At 43.0% G+C, this 20,332-nt stretch overlaps 2 protein-coding genes across 3 annotated transcripts in view; both read left to right on the top strand.

The window, feature by feature from the left end:
* TMEM108 (transmembrane protein 108) overlaps positions 1-4,691 on the top strand; it is a 131,850-nt gene extending 127,159 nt beyond the window's left edge. For both annotated transcript variants that reach the window (XM_054991782.1, XM_054991783.1), the window contains 2 exons: positions 1,187-1,341; positions 4,428-4,691. In XM_054991782.1, the coding sequence (XP_054847757.1) occupies positions 1,187-1,341; positions 4,428-4,550 (278 nt within the window). In that variant the 3' untranslated portion in view covers positions 4,551-4,691. The remainder of the gene's footprint in view (positions 1-1,186; positions 1,342-4,427) is intronic.
* Positions 4,692-8,192: 3,501 nt separating this feature from the next.
* On the top strand, positions 8,193-15,435 carry BFSP2 (beaded filament structural protein 2). Its single transcript, XM_054990921.1, has 6 exons — positions 8,193-8,648; positions 10,968-11,050; positions 11,332-11,488; positions 12,614-12,775; positions 13,842-13,973; positions 15,193-15,435. Exons 1-6 carry the CDS (start codon positions 8,193-8,195, stop codon positions 15,433-15,435), a joined length of 1,233 nt encoding a protein of 410 aa, XP_054846896.1.
* The last annotated feature ends 4,897 nt before the right edge of the window (positions 15,436-20,332 follow it).

Here is a 20,332-nt window from a genome sequence, read left to right as displayed (position 1 = left end):
ACTAGACTCAGCCAATCTGGCCTTGCTGATCCTTGGGTCTGTAGCCTCACAGTTGGATTACTGCATCATGCTCTGCCCCTGAAGACAACCCAGGCCTGCGCCAGCTGCACTGGCTTCCGGTTGAATTCCGAATCAGGTTCAAAGTGTTGGTTCTTACCTTTAAAGCCCTGAGCGGGTTGGGACCAGCATATCTTCGGGACCGCCTCTCCCTGTACGTTCCCCGGAGATCGCTTCGATCAGCGAATAAATATTTACTTGTGGTCCCCGGCCCTAAGGAAGCCCGCCTCGCTTCAACCAGGGCCAGGGCCTTTTCAGTCCTGGCCCCAGCCTGGTGGAACGCTCTGTCAATGGAAACCCGGGCCCAGTGGGGCATATTATCGTTCCGCCGGGCCTGTAAGACAGAGCTGTTCCGCCAGGCATTCGGTGATTGAAGGGGGCGGTGCCATGTCGGCCTCCCACCTTTGGGGTGGGGGAGGGTTCTCCCCACCACTGCACTTTGTTAATTTGTTTTATTGTTTGTATATTGATTTTAGTTCTTGTTTTTATCGATTTTAACTGTTCACTGCCCAGAGCCCCTGGGGATGGGTGGTATATAAATTGAAATATAAAATATAAATAAAAATAAATCTACAAGTGGTCCAGAATGTGGCAGCCTCAATATTGTCTTGCTGCCAGGAACATGTGACTCATTTTGAAACAGCTGCCAGTTTATTTCTGAGTTCAAATCAAGGTGACCTGAAAGCCCTTCGCAACCTGGGACCCGCATATTTGAAGTACCATCTCCTTCCATATGTCCCAGTGCGCCAACTGCAGTCCTCAAGCAGCCATTTGTTGGCTCCCACACCAGTTAGGATGGCCCATCTGACATCAGACAGAGCCCAGGCCTTTTCCATGGTGGCCCCAGCTCTGTGGAATGAACTCCGTGCGGAGGGGAGCCCTCCCATCGAAGATATGCAGGAGGTGCTGCAAAGCATGCTTATTTGCCAGGACCTTTGAGGTGGTATGATGGGCTGGCATCTTTTAAAGGGGGGGGGGATTTTATCGTGGTTTTAATTTGAAAATTTTGTAAGTTGCTTTGAACTATGTGGAAAGATGGGGTATAAATGCTTTAATAAATAATAAATTTAATCTCAGATTAATTTCTTATTGGTCCATAACTAAATTCTTAATATGTTTGCATTAACAGCTGTCCTGCTAACTGTCTGCTGCATGCGAAGGAAGAAGAAGACGTCTAATCCAGAAAACAACTTGAGCTACTGGAACAATGCTATCACCATGGACTACTTCAACAGGCATGCAGTAGAGTTGCCGAGAGAGATACAGTCCCTTGAAACATCAGAGGTAATATGAAAACCTTGCTAGTAAAGAATTGTCTGGTTAATTCGAATCAGTATGTGAATTTCAGCCATTTTCCTCTTGGCTCTCACTTTTGGTAGCCAGCTCAGAGTGGTACTGTGATGGTAGAGATCATACATGCGAGAGCTTTCCCTCCTGTGCAGTTCCCAAAAGCATAAAACTCTTCTCCAGTTGTACACCTTTGCAAATATATGCTTCCCTTCATTTTCTGACCCTGAGCTTCTAAAGCATCATTCCTATCCATGTTCTTTCTGCCATCAGGATATTGATCTGAAAGGTATGCTTTTTCTTGTTTCAAAAAATTCGTGTGTTTTCATTGCCTTTTTTATTACACACATTTATTTATTCTGTTAGTTTTCATTCCCATTGAAATGGATGCAAATGATAATCTCTTCCTTTCTCTGCCCCTCCAAATGCATTGGCTGGTATTTATTTATTTACTCTTGCAAAGGAACAGACTCACATGCTTCAATCCCTTGGATTCTGGGAGGCTGGAAAAAGCCCAGCGGCCATCTCAAAGCTCCACTTGGTGACACTGCCCCTTTCCTTTACTCCAAGGGGGTACCACCCTCTTTCTGGGTAGTTACCACTGTCACCAACATGTCTCAAACAATCTCTCTTGCTAAATAGATTTGTACATCCAGCCCCGTCTCTGCATTGACGTTTAGAGGCACTACCTAGTTGCCACCTCTCTTGCTTCACTCATACTAACTAGTATGGGGACAATCTGTTGGTGCTTTAGGGATGGTGAGCTCAGCTGCTGCCCTGTCTCATGACTGCTCTTTTGAAATGCAAGACTGAAGAGCTGCAGTACGTTTACAGAAACCAAGCCTTCAAAATACAAGGAAGTTTAATAAACAAAAATAAAAAGTATACATGATCTGTTCAAGCATCAGGCTGAGAAAGGATACAAAGCTTGGAGACAACTTGACAGCACATAACACTCACATGTCAAAAATACTGACTATGACACTTGTATAGGAGTACTGGCGTATGGCACCTTATATGCAGATGAAGTCAGATCCATGGCAGGGCAAGGCAGCTGCAGCCACTCAGAGCGTAGCCAGTACAGTGACAGGGCAGGGAGAGTGGCAGAAGGAGGGGAGGACGAGGAGGAGGAGCAAAGGAAGGGTGTCTCCTCCTCCTTCTGACCTCCTTAAACCTTCTTCACTAGACAGGCAGGCACCAAGGCACTGAATGATCAACTGGCTTTTGTTCATTTGTTGCTTTTCTGCTTTCATTTTTGTTGCCCAAACAAACCAAATAAATGGGTCATTCACATTTTGTTTTTTAAGTTTGTTTGGCAGTGATTGCAGATCGTTAATGTCATTCCTCTGCATCTCTAAAGCCAAGTACTGACATTGCTTCTGGGTGCATGGGGAGTGACGCCAGTGTGCTGGGACGCTGCAGATGCCTCCCGCCCATTTCCCACCATTTTTTCTCTTTCCAGCCAGCTGAAATGCAGCGGGAAGCACCCACTGGGTGTGGGGAATCTCCTCCTGCCAGTGGGGGAATGGCAAACCTGCTACCATTCTCCTGGGGTGGGTAATCCAGCAGAATATAGTGCTGCACAACCCTTCTCTGTTGGTTCAAATGATTCAGTTTGATCAAAGCAAGACTAAATTTCAAAATGCTTAGTCTGTAGTCTCAGTAGCAGAGTAAGACAGAAATATCCATGTATTCAATGCAAGTATTAAGCAGAGCATTCCTCTCAAATATGTTGGATAAAAATAGTTTAGTAGTTAAAATCCTTTAATGACACCTCTGTATTTAATTAGTTAAATATTAGTAAGTTGATTCAGTAAATTTCCCTGTTCCTTTTTATTTAGAAAAGACATTTAGGCCAAAGATACATGCTGACAGTAATTTGATGTAGTTTGTTTTAAATTTGTTTCTATGCACGTGAGCATTTTTGGAAGTAAGGAAGGAGGAATATTTACCTTGTTTTAGTTACAGAGTCCCTGACCTTTTTGAGCCTGCAGACACATTTGAAATTCTGACACAGTGTGGTGGATGCAGCAACAAAATGGCTGCCACAAAATGGCTGCTGCAGGAAATGCAGCCAGCCACAAAATGGCTGCTACAGCTTACTTCCAGTCATACGGTGAAGATTCTTGTGGTGTGGAAGCAGCTTCTGACAAAATAATGCTTTTAAAAATCTGCACAGCCAATCAAATCTTCAATGGCTAATCAGAAGCCCTGCTGGACAAAAGCCCCCCCCCCGGTCCTACCCACTTGGCAGGCAAAAGGAAAGGTTTTAGTGGGCACCACATTGGGGACCCCTGAATTATGCCAACATTTAACACTAGGCAAATTACATAAGCATAAAAATAAGTTGTTTTGCCCTACACCCTCGTTTCATAAACAAAAGGTGAGCATATTGTAGCCTAAACACACATTGTAATCCTGTTGTTTCCCTACTGGTGGTAGGTGGGGAAAGACCCCTCTGTCACTCACCAATCAGATTCCCACATGCATTCACAACACTCTACATTTGGCTCTTGAATTACATTTTAAAAAGCTGTATCAAATGTTTGCTCTTCCCTTGAAGTTAGGCCTAGCAGAGACTGTTCGACTGTGGTGTGGTGGAGTGATATAGCATATTATTTCATTCTTTCCTTTTTTAAAGAAAAAATGAATTGGGAAGGAAAATATAAGCACACATTTCCCATGGTGTATGTCAAGCTGTTTGTGGTCCGAAAGAAGAGAGCAAAATGACACCCAAAATCCATCAGCATCAATTGCGCCTAACCCTGTTTTGCTTCAATTTAGTTTCTCAATTTTTGTCATAGAGATCCAACAGGCACTTTTCGCCTATGTTAGGCACAAATCATTTGAGCACCACTTCTGTCTAAGCCCCACTGAAGGGAACAGGCCCTGCAGAGGAGCAAGGCCTAGCAGGCTGCACACAAATCCCAGCTTATTTGCAATACGACCCTATAATCTCTTTGTACAGGTGCACAGACACTGCCCATTGTGCTGAGAAAGATGTGTTAGAATGTCTCAAACTTAATCTCATTCTCTCTCTCCCTTTCTCTCTCTCTGTCCCCCACCCCCCTTGCTTCTCCTAGGACCATCTGTCTGAGCCACGCTCCCCAGCCAATGGCGATTACAGAGACACCGGCATGGTCTTGGTTAACCCCTTCTGTCAAGAAACACTATTTGTAGGACATGAGCAAGTGTCTGAAATATGACCCCATCCTTGTACTAGTAGCCCCATCTTTATTGTATTCAAATTATAAATATAAATATATATATATTATAATTATAACCTTTGCGTAGCCCTGAATTATGGTGGGGGGGGGGACATTTTCAGCTCTTTTTTTTTGCCTAAGAATTACCAACCTCTTTTTTATAAGTGTGGTTAAAAACTTTACAGACCAAACATCAGCTTTATAAAATAAAAGCTATTTCTAAGGAAAAACTCCTGCTTAACCAATGTCTTCTGTCACTTTTCCCAAATACTCATTCCATGTAACCAAGCCAGTTTTTAAACAAAATCTGTGCATTTCTCCCTTCCTTTCTGAATCACAAGCCTATTTCACAAGATGTAGTAAGCACAGAAGCCTCTGCTGATATCCTAGGATACAGCCTAGCATTCTTTTGGACTGAGCTGTGAAACAAAACAGCTATTCTCCCTTCCCCTCACACAATGTGAGGTGGCTAAACTGGTTGCTGACTGAGCATTCTTTGCGTATTAAGAGCTTGGCCCAGAAACCAGGCAAGAATTCACTTCCCTATTGAATGGGGAAATAGGCAGTCGGACCCTGGGACTATTTGTAGTGCTCAAGTGTGCAAATATGTCAGCAAGGCATGACGGGAATATGATGCTAAGCTTCCTAGATAGGCTTAACCCCCTGCAGTTCTCATGCCACAGGCAGGCAACCTGGGAAAGCATCTGGACACACTCCTGCCTGGCAGGGCATGACAACATCACTTTCTGAAGTGACATTGTTGCGCCAGCCACAGGCATCCTCCCGTGCTTCACTGGGGCCAATTTTGGCCCCAAATGGGCCAGAATTAGCCCTGCACAAGGCGTGGGACCACGCCTGTGGCTAGCATGATGACATCACTTCTCAGAATGGTGAGAAGTGACATCACTTCTCAGAAGTGATGTCACCGTGCTTCTCTGGGAGCGTGCACATGCTTTGTGGGCACTCAAAGGAACTTCCTTAGGTAAGTCCCAGGTCCCCCCCGCCAGGAGGGTATAAGAACCAGGGAACCCTGTTCCTAAAGATACTCAAATTTCTGATTTGTGTATTTTGTAGGTAGTCCCAATTCCAAAAAGATTACTTGAGTTTTTTGAACTGTTATGTTAAGATGATTTTTTTACTATTATCTCTGAACTCCTTTCTGCCAGTCTTAGACACAGAAAAACTAATTGCAGTCTTTTGATAATTTGGATTACTTGTGCAGTTTGCTTCATCAAGGCAAACAGGGACAGGGAGTTATGATAGTCTCAATACTATTGATAATTTCTGTTAGCAAATGCTACAGGGGTATTTAAGAAGGTAGAGCTTTGCAATCCTCATTATGCTTACCTTGTAACAACCTCATGAGATAAATAAATATTATTCCCATTTTACAGATGGGAATGCGGAAGAGAAGTAATAAGTCACTGACACAATTAGTCCCATGGTTCAACTCAAGCCATTCTGTCTACTTCACCACCCAGGCTTGGTGTGTCTTGGTAGGTTGGGAAACAGATAGCAGGGAGAATATTTGCAACATCTGTTCCTAGCAAAAATAATAAACAGCTCACATTCCATGCACCCCCAGAGTTTCTTCAGAGGACTAATTCTTAAATGATGGTTTGGAATATCAAAGTAGGTCACTAGAGACCCTCTGATGAACTGCCGCATTTTGTTGTTTTTTGTCCTCTGGGATGAACATAACAGCAATTATCACTAGGAAAATGTGAAGCACTTACAGCAGCAAAACTGTCTCTACTTCAGAATGTAATGAGAGAGAGAGGCCCTTTCATGTCTGGTTTGCTGACAAAGAAACCAAAGAATTCCACCCCCCCCCCCACACACACATCTGATAGCATTCCTCTTCTGTGGTTCTCAGGATGTGTTTGATATGTGTCTAGCATTCTATGCTGCGGCATCCGCAGAAGGTACATACATTATAAAACAAGCTTTGCAATTATTTAAGGTGCCTTAGGACCGGTTCTACTTTAACAGCCACCAGATGGCTTCAGGAAATCATTTCCATACAGTAGACGTGTTATGGTCATACAGACCATTCATGTGATTCTCTCAAAGATGATCCTAGAGATCTGTCCAACAATGTAGCTTCAGCTTACAGGATTAAGGCCCAACAATCATGACTTTGGATCCGTATCAGCTTACAGACCACACACACACGCGCGCAGTCCCATCTCATACATACCATCTCTTAAATCATGGAACAAAGCTGACAGGACAAGCAACTGCTGGCAACCCATCACACAGGCCAAACAACAACATGCCACACCATTTAGCTCAGTACTCAGGGCTGGGTCTTGGCTAGCCAACTGAGGTGAGCCCCTGAGTCACTGGCAGCACGAATAGGGTCAGCAGTATAGGAGAAAGCAAAGGCCCATTATCACCTTGTGGACCCACCCAGCTGCCATTCAGGGCCAAGATGAGGCCCTGAGATGCTGACAGCTTCTCTGGGGCTCAAGCTTCTTCCATTTTGCCCAGCTGAATACAACCCTCACCTCTCACCCCCTTCCTCTTTTTGTTTGCCAGCTCAAGAGCTTCATGGATAAAAGACTCCCCCCCCCCCCGCAACATTTGGGCCGAAAAAGTTGCTTACCTCTAGTCTATTTTATTTCTCAGATTTTTCTCCTGTGGGCTGACCCCAATTTCCCCCTTCCCTCTCAGCAAAATGGATACATACCCATAGCAGCAAACTGAACAGTGATTCAGTTGTTATTCTTTCCCTTCCAAGAATACTTCACTTTAAACTTTAAAAACCAAATTAAAGCACTACATTTACAGTTATACATTTAAATGTTCATTTACCACCTGCATTTTTTTTAAAGCACAAGAAATTTAAAAAGAGATGCAAAACTGCTTGGGGGGAGGGTAGGTGGTTCACCGATGTCACAAGCATTAGATAATCAGCACTACCCACAGCTGGTTTCTACTTCAGGGTTGCTGAACTAGTTTTTCCTAAGTAAAGCCTTGGAGAGAAAATGGTTGGTTAGTACTAAACACGAGTATGTTTCCAGTGGTGCCCCATCATTCAAATAATGGTATGTCTGATACATACTCAAAGAAGTGAACGCTAGTTTTTGAGCAGCTCACAATATATTATGGTTCTGGCTGTTATTCTTTCTTTCCGAACTGTGCATTAATGTGTCAAAAGCCATGTTTTTGGCATTCAGGTTCACGCTGAGTGTTATAAGCAGTTTTAGTCAGTTAAGTAAGCTCCTTCTGAGAATAAGGTGTGTCTCAATTAACGGGCCTGTCGCTAATACAAGTAAACCCTTGTATGTGGAAGTCTAGAGAATACCAGCATTTAAATATGTAAGGAATTCTCCCCCCCCCCACCACCATTGTGGCTGTGTACATAGCATTGTCCTATCCATGTGCTGCACTGGCAGCAGACAGATTTCTCATGAAATAGATTGCTGAGCCAGTGAAAAGCCCCGCACAATCACTCCCAACAAACATGCCTATGGTGGCCGCCCAAAGACAATGAGAAATGTCCCAGAAGCTCCTGGGATGGAGCACAAATAACACCCCTCCCTTCCCCAGTCTTGCTTGGCTCTGCAGATCTCAACCAGCTGTAGGGGCAGTGAGGGGAGAAGCGACACATTGAATGCAGAAAATTTGAGCGGCAGCATGCCATTACCAAGGCGCAGGGCTTCCTTTTTGGGACAGCAGCCCTCTACTTCCACCGCAGAAAGCTCAGGGGCCACCAGCCGTAGAGTTAGCATTGGTGGAGGAGGAAGCTTATCAAGACCCCCAGGTGTCTATGTGGGGATTGTACCTACGGGAGGCGTGAGCAGTTTAGGCACCCGGGTGTCCCGCAGAGCTCTGGGTATAAGTAGTGTCTTCCTACAAGGCCTCCGAAGTTCTTGTACAACGGTGCCATTACCCCAGGGGCTGGAAAGAGGACGAGGCCTATCTCATGAGAGCCTGAATGGATGCCTGGTAGATTACATTGACAAAGTGAGAACTTTAGAGCAGGTGAACCAGGAACTTGAGGACCACATCCGCGTTTACCTGAACAAGAAGTCTTCCAGTGCTAATAACTGGGGAGCCTTAAGAGAGAGCTGGGAAACTATCTACCACCAAGTGAGTATGAGACCTTTTTTGGGGTGTGGGGGGAATGATGATGATGATAAAAACAAAAATGAACCAATCGTTAGCCAAAAAGATTTCCGATACTGACAATTAAACACAGTCTGATGCTAATGTGTGGCTTCCCTGCATGGCACATTTTACATTTAATCTCCATGGTAATTAGTGTTATAATTTCACAGTGTCTGCATTGGAAAAATTCGTATTAGAGATGAAGATTGCCTTAGGACTCGGAGGTTTATGGGCAGGAGGGGAAGAATTTAAAAAGCTCTCCTATATTTGGCCCAATTACAATCAGTTATTTCTCTTTGGAGCAGTTGTTATGATTAGGAGCAAAATTATTCAGAGGAATGCTGCCAGAAATGGAGTGCGTTTATTCACCAGCATCATCTCATTACCAGCTTGATAGTGTTTGTAACGAGGAGAGTGAGATGTGAGGTGTCTTTCTGCGAATCACATTTTGCAAAAGCCCTGTTTATTTTTCAAGAATAAGAGCAGAACCACAAGTGACAAAAGGCACAGATTGGACACTTGTCAGCTTCCCTCAAGTTTTGATGGGAAATGTAGGCAGCTTGGCGGAATGTTGGACAAGTGACAGTTGAAAAGTCCATTGGACAGCAGTCAGAGAGCGAAGCTGCGAGACCAGGATGCCTACATTTCCCATCAAAACTTGAGGGAAGCTGACAAGTGTCCAATCTGTGCCTTTTGTCACTTGTGGTTCTGCTCTAAGCTGCAACAAAGATACATTTCTCCCATGTCCCCTGAACTCAACCAAGGTTTTTAAAGGAAAGGTAAATATACACCTTTCTATTGCGTGCCCACTTACAGGAAATTATTAACACTGAGCCACTTTGAACAATATAAGCTGTCAGCTACAGACTGAAATAGATCAGTTAACTCTAGGGCTGCAGGTTTCTGTCACGTTAGAGCCATCTCATTTTGCTGTGTGTGTAGACCAGACCGTAGAATCTCATTTCATGCTGTTGTAAAAGATATTGACAAAAATAATAAACCTGGAGGAAGGAGCGTGTTATGGTTGCCAACTATGGGTTGGGAAATTCCTGGAGATTTGGGATGGGCAGGGTTTGGGGAGGGGAGGGACCACAGCAGGGCATAATGCCATACAGTTCACCCCCCAGAGCAGCCATTTTCTCCATCTCTGTAGTCTGGAGTTCAGTTGTAATTCTGGGAGGTCTCCAGGCCCCACTTGGAAATTGGCAACCCTAGACCATGGCTCAGTGGCAGAGCATCTACTTTGCATGCAGAACATCTCAGTTACAATCCCCAGCATCTCCATTTAAAAAGGTCAGGAAGTAGGGGTGTGTGAAAGATTTTCACCTGGGACCTTGGTGAGCTGCTGCCAGTCAGAGTGGCCAGCACCAGGCTTGCCAGGTTTCCTACTGTAGCGGGACACTTCCTGCCCCAGGCACTTGGTCTTAAACAGTATAGAGCTTCTGTACAACATTCATGATTAATAGTCATTGACAGACTTCCATTAATTTGCTGATCTTCTTTAAAGTTATCGCCACATCTTGGGGGAATGAAATCCGCACTTTAAATGCATAGTATGAAAATCCTTTATTTTGCCAATATCAAAGTTACCACCGATCAGCTTCATAGGTGGTTTAGTAGAGCAGGGTGGGGGGGACGTCTCTGTCCATTCTGCCCACACCCACACAGTCCAATACGACAGCAAGCATGATCAGGACTGATTCTAAAGGCCTGAAGTATGGCTGAAATGCACGATACAACAACTTTGCTGAAGCAGAGCTGGTCTTGGTCTGTTTGTTGCTTGGATAGGAAAAATTCTGGGAACCCTGTGAATGCCCCCTTGTTTCATGGTCCATAAATAAAAATAAGATGGAGCTGCATGAAGGATATGTTCATCTTCTTCCCTATGGCAGCAGCTCCTCAAAGGATCATTTGTATACAGCAGCAGCTCAACATGCATAGTCTGTTATTTCATGATCTCTATTGAAATCCCGTTTGGTGTAGTGGTTAAGAGCATGGGACTCTAATCTGGAGAACCAGGTTTGATTCCCCACTTCTCTACTTGAAGCCAGCTGGGTGACCTTGGGTCAGTCACAGCTTCTAGGAGCTCTCTCAGCCCCATCCACTTCACAGGGTGTTTTGTTGTGTGGATAATAATGGCATACTTTGTAAACGGCTCTGAGTAGGTGTTGTCATCCTGAAGGGCGGTATATAAATCTAATTGTTGTTGTTGTTGTCCATGCTGCCAATGGGAAGCAATTCAAAATGATCTCCTTGCAGTCACTGATTCATGTATATAACTGGTTACTTGAACTCTTCTAGGTTGGGGATGCAGTCCTTGAAAATGCTCGGCTCATGTTACATACAGAAAATATTCAAGCCTGTGCTGAAGATATTAAAGACAGGTAATACTGGACATGGAAGAGAACACTGAAATTGAGTCGTGCTAGAAATAATAGAGGGACTAGGACTAGTGAAGGGGATTGACTCATGGGACACCAGGGTAAAGCTATTACTTCAGTGGCTGATAAATGTATGTACTGCAAGAGACTGACCGTGAAATCCTAAGCAGAGTTACTCCAGTCTAAGCCCATTGATTTCAATGGGCTTAGACTGGAGTAACTCTTGTTAGAGTTTCACTGCATGTGTTGTGCCATGTTGGATGTGTTGTCCATTTCTTTTGCAGGTATGAAAATGAGCAACCATTTAGGAAGGCAGCGGAAGAAGAAATTAACTCCCTCTACAAAGTGATTGATGATGCCAGTTTGACTAAAATGGACCTTGAGAATCAAATCCAAAACATGAATGAAGAACTAACTTTAATGTCAAAGAATCATGAAGAGGTAAAGTCAAGCTGCGGAACAATCTGGTTAGACTATATTTCTTTAGACACTCCATCGATTCAGCTTTCTGTACAAAAGCTGTTTCACATAGCTTTCTTCCTTTATTTTCCAGAATGTTGTAGTTAATATTGCAATTAACAGCTCTTATTATTTTGCATTTGGTAAGTATAATTTACTGGAAAGATTTCGACATAACCGTAGGTAGCCTTCTAAAATATTACACTACTCAAGATTTGTTCCCCTTTTTACACATCTGTGTGACCAAATGCAGTTTCATATGTATGGAAGTCCAAGTGCATGAACTTCAAGAATCTGAAAAATTAATTAGATCAAAATTATTAAGCCTCTCCTTTTTCCAAATGCCCCACAGCAAAGACTTGGGTTACCTGGTTCCCCATTAATTCTGATCTTCCAATGCCACTCTGGAGACTTTTTTTAGTCTTTTCACACAATTCAAACCGTTTAATGTGTACACTTTTCATCATAGAATTGTAGAAACTAAAAAAAAAAACCCTGCACATAAGCCAGTTCATGGTCTAAAGCAGGATTCTCCCCATTTAGCAGACTAGTTGCCGCCTATGCCTAATGCCAGAGGAATTAGACAACTGTGGCATCACCAGCATAATCAGTCTGGGCTGATGCAATTAGATGGTCATGTAAATTGACCCTTAAAATGAACACAGGAAGATAGGAAATAATTTTACAGAAAACAAGATCTGTCTGAGATTGCGTCCACGTGGAGATTTTTCTTTACCTTGGCTTCCATGGTGGAGCACTAGGTTTTTTGGAAAGAACACAGTCCAAGAGTGTTAGCACGTAGTCCTGGAAGGAATAGTGCATGCCCTGCCCTGCCCTGAAGAGGTCCCAACCACGCTGGTGCCATTGTCCTGCTGTCAGCCCCTCATGGCCCCCATTTCCCCAGCATTTTCTCCTGCTGCATCACTGGAGGCTGAGTTGGGTTTTTAAATCCATAATTGCTACAGACTCTTATCTATTTCAAATTTTAATAGAATTGTTATGGCGCTATAATACATGCATGAAAAATAAAGAAAAAACAAAAGGGGGCAGCAAGTCACCACAGAGTTTCACTGAGTGCTGTACTTCTTGCCTGCATGGATTTTTCAGGATGTCAAGATGCTGTACAATCAGCTTGCTGTATCTCCACTGGAAGAGCTTGATGCTCCCATTGGAACTGGCCTGGATAATATATTAGAGAAAATTCGGATTCATTGGGAGAAAGATATTGAACGGAACCGTGCTGAGACGGGAGCTTTGCTCCACAGCAAGGTAAGAGCAATTAAAACTGCCTGAGAGAAGAAGCTGTGACTGTCCTTTCAGTATACCAATTTTTTTTCACTCCGTCCCACTAGCTGAAACCTGTCTTCCACCTTAACACAATGTGCACTTAAATTTTATGGTTAACGTACTGGCCAAGTGCTGTAATAATAAATTACTTACTCACCTTAACACAATTAAGTCCGCAACACATTCTGTATTCCATTTTAAGACTTTCTCAACTGCAGACTAACAGCTTCTCTACCATGCCCTGAAACCTATTTCATCTCTCCCTTTTTGTTTCTTTTTTATACTCTTTCTGTTATTATACTGAATGCCCCATTTGATCAAACTCTGCTGTGTGGTATTTTGGTTGGTCCTGTTAAAAAAGTATTACACAGCTTTTTCTTTTTGGAATTATGTTTTTGGAAACATTACTTCATGAGGTAACTTTTCATATCATTTTCTTCAAGCACCATTTCCATTCCAGGATCAAATTTCTTTACATACACAGTGAGAAATTTGAGGATGTAAAACCCCAATCGGCTTCCTTTTTAATTTTCCCACTCACCTGTTGTATAACCGAAAGGCAAATGAACACTGGTGTTTTATGTGTGACCAGGTGTCATTTCATAGAAAAAGAGCGGGAGGAACTCATTAGCATAACTCATTAGCATATGCCATGCCCCTTGCCATCACCGGAAGTGTGTCATTAGCATAACTGACTTGCGTATGCCACACCCCGACATCACCTATTCTGGCTGTTTTGAACCCAATCCTGGCCATTCAGGGCCGAAATTGGGCCCAAAATGGCAAAAGGGGGCTGAAAATGGCTGAAAAGGGGCCCAAAATGGTCAGGATCTGGCTGCTGCTGAGTGGGAGAGTTATCCACCACCCGTCAGAGGCCTGAGCCAGGCCATTTCGGCCCCAATCCAGGCTGAAACGGGCCCAAAATGGCCGAGAGTCAGTTGGGTGGGGCCACCTGACATGTGACCTCTTTGGGGAACTGCCAGAACTGCATTCCTGCGCGTTCCCCCTCAAAATGAGCCCTGTGTGTGACACTGTTACATTTTGTCAGCAACCCACAGAAGCAGCACCAGCTGTGAGAACCCAAGAGGAAGACCTGATCGAGTCCCTGAGGGCAGAATTTCATGAAACAGCTTGCAAAATACAAAGCCTGCAAGCTGAGACTGAATCCCTGAGAACGCTGGTAAGTAATGAGAATCAGTATTTACTGACTGGTGTGAAGTCATTATTTTCAAGATGAGATGGCTTAGCCAAATTCTTACCTGAATGTGCATGTCTGTGAGACTCAGTGCTGAGAGAGTAAAGTGTTGACTTCAGTGTGTCCATTATAATTCTGGGTACACAGACCAATCAAGCTTTCCAGCGAATCATACTTGAAATCCACCCATTCAAGATACATTAAGCTCTTTTGAGCCCTATGAATTTCAGTGAGAGCATTAAGGAAGTGCTTAAATTTCTTCCACCGAAATGAATGAGGTGCCTTTCGGTTCCTTCCAATGCTCTGGCTGCAATCTACAGAGCCTGTTGGCAAGGATGCTCACATCCTCCTCACAGCAGCTCCTCTCACAGCACTCAGCACCCCTTATGAAACTCCCAAAGTTCCCAGTGGGATGCGTCAACCAGGATGATGAGCTGGTGTTAGAATACACACAAGATTTTGCAGCTGTAGTATGGAAACAAAATACAGATTTATGACTGTCGTCTCCCAACAGTAGCTTGCAAGTAACTGCCAAGACCCAGAAAAAGATTGTGAGAGAATGCTCTTTCAAGATTCAAAGGCCTACAAAGACACAAATATCTGACCTGCTTTATCTCCCTATGCAGTCTTGCCTATTGGTAGGAATAGGCAGGAGGAGGCAAATATATTTATATGTTTTACTAGCTTGGGGGATATTTTTCATTACTATCTCATTTTAAAAACTGGTGACCTCTGGTTTATGGAGTCCTTTTCAGTGTACAATATATAACTGATGCACAGGGTTAAGTTTGGTGGGATACCAAGTTTGCAAGTCTAAAGTACATTTTAGTGCCTTCATCACCAGACAATGGAATGATTTAACCCAAGAAATAGCAGGACTGTTTTAAGCATCGATAGTATGACATCACAGAAACAGTTCTTGATCAGAAATCACCTTGCCTTATTACAACCCGCCCGCCCCCCAACTCTAGGAGTGTGACAGCAGCATGACTCAAATGTTTCTGCTCAGCACATATCCAGGTGATCACATTGTACAATATTCTCATGCTCCTATAATGCCTCACTTATGCACCAAGCAGACTCCTTGCTTGGGATCACTCAGAATGTAAGAGAGGCTCAAAAATGTGCATATATCCCAAAATTCTTTTGCAAAATAACCCAGAAATTACCCTGTTTAGAGCCTGTCATTTTATTGTCCTTGCAGAAGAGAGGTCTAGAGAACTCCCTCTATGATGCTAAACACTGGCATGACATCGAGCTTCAGAATTTAGGCTCTGTCATTACCAAGCTGGAGGCAGAAGTAGGAGAAATCCGGGCAGAGACGGAGCAGCAGCAGAGGGATCGTGAAACTCTGCTGTCCCTTAAGACACAGCTGGAGAAAGACATTGCTGTGTATCATTGCCTTCTAGACAAAGAAGAACACAGGTATTTCTTGGATGCATGTTGAATTGGGTCCTAACTCTGGGTGGAGGAGGGAATCAATATGAGCCACTTCTGCTTGAGTGGAGGCAATGCAAAAATCAAGTAGGATATAGCAAACATTAGCATTGCTAAAGTCACTTTGGGTTTCAGAAGACCTGACAAGATCAACACTCAGTATTGGAGTTTATCACTCCATTATAACTCCGGAAGTCTGTAAACACACACAAACAAGCCTAGGTATCTAAATTCACTGTACACTCCACAGGTCAATACAACCCAAATCCTCTTTATCTCAACGCCCTCAGGGACAAAATAGGATAGTCTACAATTCAACTCTCTGCTGTGTCTCATTGGGGCTCTTCTTCATTTTGAGAAGGTGATGAGTTCACTGGAAAAAGCACTCATTATCCCAATAAAACTCCTCATGGCAGCCAATCAGACATGGCAGAGAACCCTATTCACAAGCAGCTGTACTGGCAAGGAAGAGGGCTACAACCAAGAGGCAGACTGGAACTTGCCCCCTCTTCCTCTCCCCCAGCCGATATGCTGGCAGGGAAACATGGCACTTTGCTCCCATCAGCAGATCTGCTCCTGAGTAAGCGTTACAGGACATTTCCGTGCTTTGTGTGCTCAAAGAGCCGCATAGGAACATGCGATCACAAGACCAGGTGAAAGGTCTAACTCAGGATTTGCCTCTCTTTCGTTTGGGTGAAAAATCTACTGGAGTGGTCACAGCCCCAGGTTCAGATTATCCAGATGTTTGGGGAATGGGTGTGGCCATCCAGCAGCATGGGTGCCACAAGTGGCAACAGGCGGCAGGGTGGCTGCAAGACATCAGGCTACCACATGCCTTCCTGCCTCTCCTCCACAGCATGGCCATCAGAAGTCTACAAACCTCACTAAATCATATCAAGTTACAAGAGGCAGGCAGGTTGACTAGAAACTGCAGCATTCAATGGAGCGGCCCTATTTCATATCACTGCACCTTCTCTACTTCACCGAGTTCCAGGATTCAGTTTCTTTTAGATAATATACAAATAGAGATGCCAAAATGGAGGAGGGGAGAACAATATACACACCCTCGACAGGGAAGGGCTGCATTAAAAATGTAACAGACTGTGGATTGTCTTCTTTGTAGAAAAGCATTGTCTAGCAAAGCATGTAACATTTATCAAGACACACTTCTGTTTGTGTCAGTTCCTAGTTACATGATTTATCATCTTCCATTTTAAAAAAGCCATCCACATTCCAATTCAGCTGAAGGATGATACATTGTGACCCTGAATAGGATATCAGAACAACTAAAGCTGTGACTGAAAACACCACTTCTCCCTTGCTTAGCACGTTCTGTGCAGGTGAAGCTTTTCACCAAAAGTGACAGCATTCTGAATGGCACTAAATGCAAAAGCCACCGTATCAGATTTGGCTACCAGGTGGCTGCTGAATCACAATGCATGTATCTTGGTGAATAACTGTTTTGATAACAAACCAAAAAGAGTAAGGTTTTCCCCTATTGAAAAAGAGAATGTTTTACATGAAGGACAAATACAAAAAGAAAAAATATTCTTTTCTGTTAACACTTCACTAAAAGCAAGTGTCTTCAAAGGAAAATATGATTTCCAAAAAGCATACTTTTGTGACAACTGAGTCACAGCTGAGTCTGAATATTTCCTATCACGCTTAATGTCTTGACTGAATATGACTTACATTGTCTTGGCCAGGAAAAGCATATTCTACCCTTCCCCATCTTCACTGGAACAATTGGTTTGAGAAAAACTGGGCACAGTTACAATGAACAGACTCCATCCCAGCCTAGATCTTGTGGCTGAAATATCCAAAATGGTCTCTGTGCAAAATATGAGGTAGATCCATTTATGGCACAATCGTGAGACCGACATTGGCCACAGCAGCAGAATACTGGTGAAATGTTGGTGCCATTGATTGGTATCCTAAAGGAATACCAGGGCATCGGCGAGTGACTGAACCAGCCCACAACTGGCCACCAGAATATGCTCGTGTTACACCAGTTTAACTACAAAATGCTGGTATAATGCTTAGTTAGCTCCCTGAGCACCTTTGCCTTCAGGCCTCAGGGTACGGCTGTTAATAATTTAAATTTAACTGATAATGCAAACACAGAACTTATCTATACAAAATGGGTTGGATCCAACCAGCTGTTCACTTATAGAAAAAGGAAGTTGTTCTCTTAGACTACTCCAAAAGACTGTGCCGAGAATCATGCATGTACAAAAGCTATGCAACATAGGAGTTATAAGATTGGGGAATTGGGTGAGATTGAGTAAAAACGCTGGCTGTATCCAACACAATGTTCATTATGTTGTTTATACTGCCAGAATTGTACCAAAGCCCACTGTACCATTGTTTGCTTTTCTCTCTGGAAATAACTGATACTGTATTTTTTGTTTAACTTTCAGCTGATTTTCACATTTTATTGTCTCCAGAAGATAATATTGTCATTCAGAAAAAAAGATATCACTGGCAAAAGTGTCCATGGAAATGAATGCAGCCAATATAGTTTGCTTCGGACAACTTATGTAGGCATTAGTTTGACTTATTTCACTAGGAACCCTCCTATATGATTGCTTTGCTTACAGGGCTCACTACATCTATCATAATAATCGAATAAAACATCAAATTCAATTATCAGGTTCCATTTTTTAAAAGAAATACTACTGAGAATAGGCCCAGTATTGCAATCTATACATGCTTTTTCAACCTTTGCAGGAGTTGTGTCCAATTAAACATGTAAGTATTGGGCTGTAAGAGTGCCAAGGTACTTCTAGGACAGTTCCAAGGAAACTCTGAGGTTCCTTGGCAGCTTAGTTGGGGATTCCTTAATGAAAATAATTAGTAATGGCATGCATGCTATTTGAAAACCAGCTTGCTAGCTGTTACCAACCTTGGAATCAGGAAAGAATTGGTTGTACGCTATCTTTGTTTACAAGGAGCAATGGTGAACACACCCACATACACACATACAGATCTGCCAAAACTTGTATTCTAATACACAATACATGCAGTCCATTTTGAAAGCATTCCATGTCGAAATCGTTGACCAGGATAGAGAGGCCATTGTGCATGCAAGCCACACCCCCATCCATAGGAGAGCGATCCTACTGTGGTAGTCCTACTGCTCCTTAGAATGCTTCCCCAAAGAGTCCCTCATGCATCAGGAAGGTGTAGGAGGGCCAGCACATGGTTGCCACTGCAGGGTGGAAACATGGAGAATGGCGCATAGAGAATGCCACATACTGTGTTTGGGATCCTGGTCATTGTTGTATAACATGGTAAACAACCTCACACTGCTGTCCTCGTGCTACTTCTTACACTATTGTTCAACTACAGTGCAAAGTTATTTTTCATATTTTCAGAGAAAACATTGAGTCTGACAAGTTTTGATTAGGTCCGGTCAGCCTGAAAAAGTATGTGGCTGTAACTGACAAAAATGTAGGTGATGGAAATGCACCTTCTGGCACATTGGCCTGAATATACATTCTATGCCAAATCCTTTTCAGTCTGGATCTTTTCTTCTTGGGTTTCAAAGCTGTGTAAGAGTTTGGATCCATTCTGATTGCCCTGTAATCCAACACCTCTTCCGGTCTTCCTTCCCTTCACCATCCAGTACCTATTAAGGACCTGCAGAAGAATGCAGAGCTGGCAGAGTTTGCAGCAGTTATACCTTTAATTCAAGGTTCAACCCCACTGGTTTCTTTAAAGAAGCTGCTTGCAACAGAGACAATATGCTTATGTGCAAGTGTTCCCTTCTGCTGAAGTACTAGCAACACTGGTGCAAGAAGCCTTCTGCGAGGGGGAAACATTTAGTAATGATATTATCCCATCAGATTGCCCTGATGATCGTGCCATTTCTTTTTTTTTCTGATTATCCTATTCTATACAATCCTATATTGCTGGTACTAAGAAATTAAAAGTATGTTTGGGGAGGGGCAGGTTTACAGGCACATAGGCAGAAAGAACTCCCCATTCACTGCCTAGGGACAGAAGATACGAATTTGATCATATGCAGGGTAAAAAAGATTTCATATATTGCTTCAAAACTGTGAAAGAAAAAGAAAAGTGGCTTTTGAGTTGCCTGCCCTTTCTGGTATAAAGACTCTACTTCCCCAGGGAAATTACATCTGGTTCTGCAGCCTTTCCAGGAGGCAGGGAAAAGAAGGGCTGAAAATCACACATCAGTGTCTTTTTCTACTATAACTGATTAATTATTTTAACTGTGAGTTATTTCAGTTTTATGTCTAGGCATGGTAGATCCATTTGCATTAGGTGTGTTCCTCTGTTGCATTATTTTAGCCAGAAGGGTCTCCAGTAATCCAAGGTTGTTTGGTCACACAAAGAAAGAGTTAGCCCTTCAACTTACTACTTCAAATAGTATTTTGCAGCAGCACCTCACAGTAGATTTATTCAAATTAGGCACAACAGTTTCAAGTAGTAAGTTTGATGTGGACAATGTACCATGCAGCTTTTCCATGGGTTTTTTCCTTCATCTCTGATCCAGAAACTATCCGGAGCAACAAATGTACACAAAACTGGACTAACCAAAGTCACATAGAGATCTTCAGGGCAGAATGAAGATCTGAACCCAAATCTTTCTTTCACCAGCATCCAAACTGCTAAACCTTACATAGCAAAACAGCAGGTAAAATTTAATGGATGCCGCTTTTCATTACAAAGTATAAACAAACCAGCACCTTTTGGATTCCTGCCTAGTACCCAAAAAGTAAAAAGCATATAGAAATGGAGGGGCAGGTTATTACTAGATTATTTTCACAATTGATATAACAATGAGTGTTTATTTAGATTTTTATACCACCTCTCCAAAATCCTAAAAATTTACAATTAACATAACATAAATGCAAACTAGCCATTAAAACAAGAGGAACACA

The sequence above is a fragment of the Eublepharis macularius genome, chromosome 11, assembly GCF_028583425.1.
Source record: "Eublepharis macularius isolate TG4126 chromosome 11, MPM_Emac_v1.0, whole genome shotgun sequence".
NCBI lineage: Eukaryota > Metazoa > Chordata > Lepidosauria > Squamata > Eublepharidae > Eublepharis > Eublepharis macularius.
Note: the sequence above shows the minus strand (reverse complement) of the source record. Positions and strands in the feature narration are given on the sequence as shown.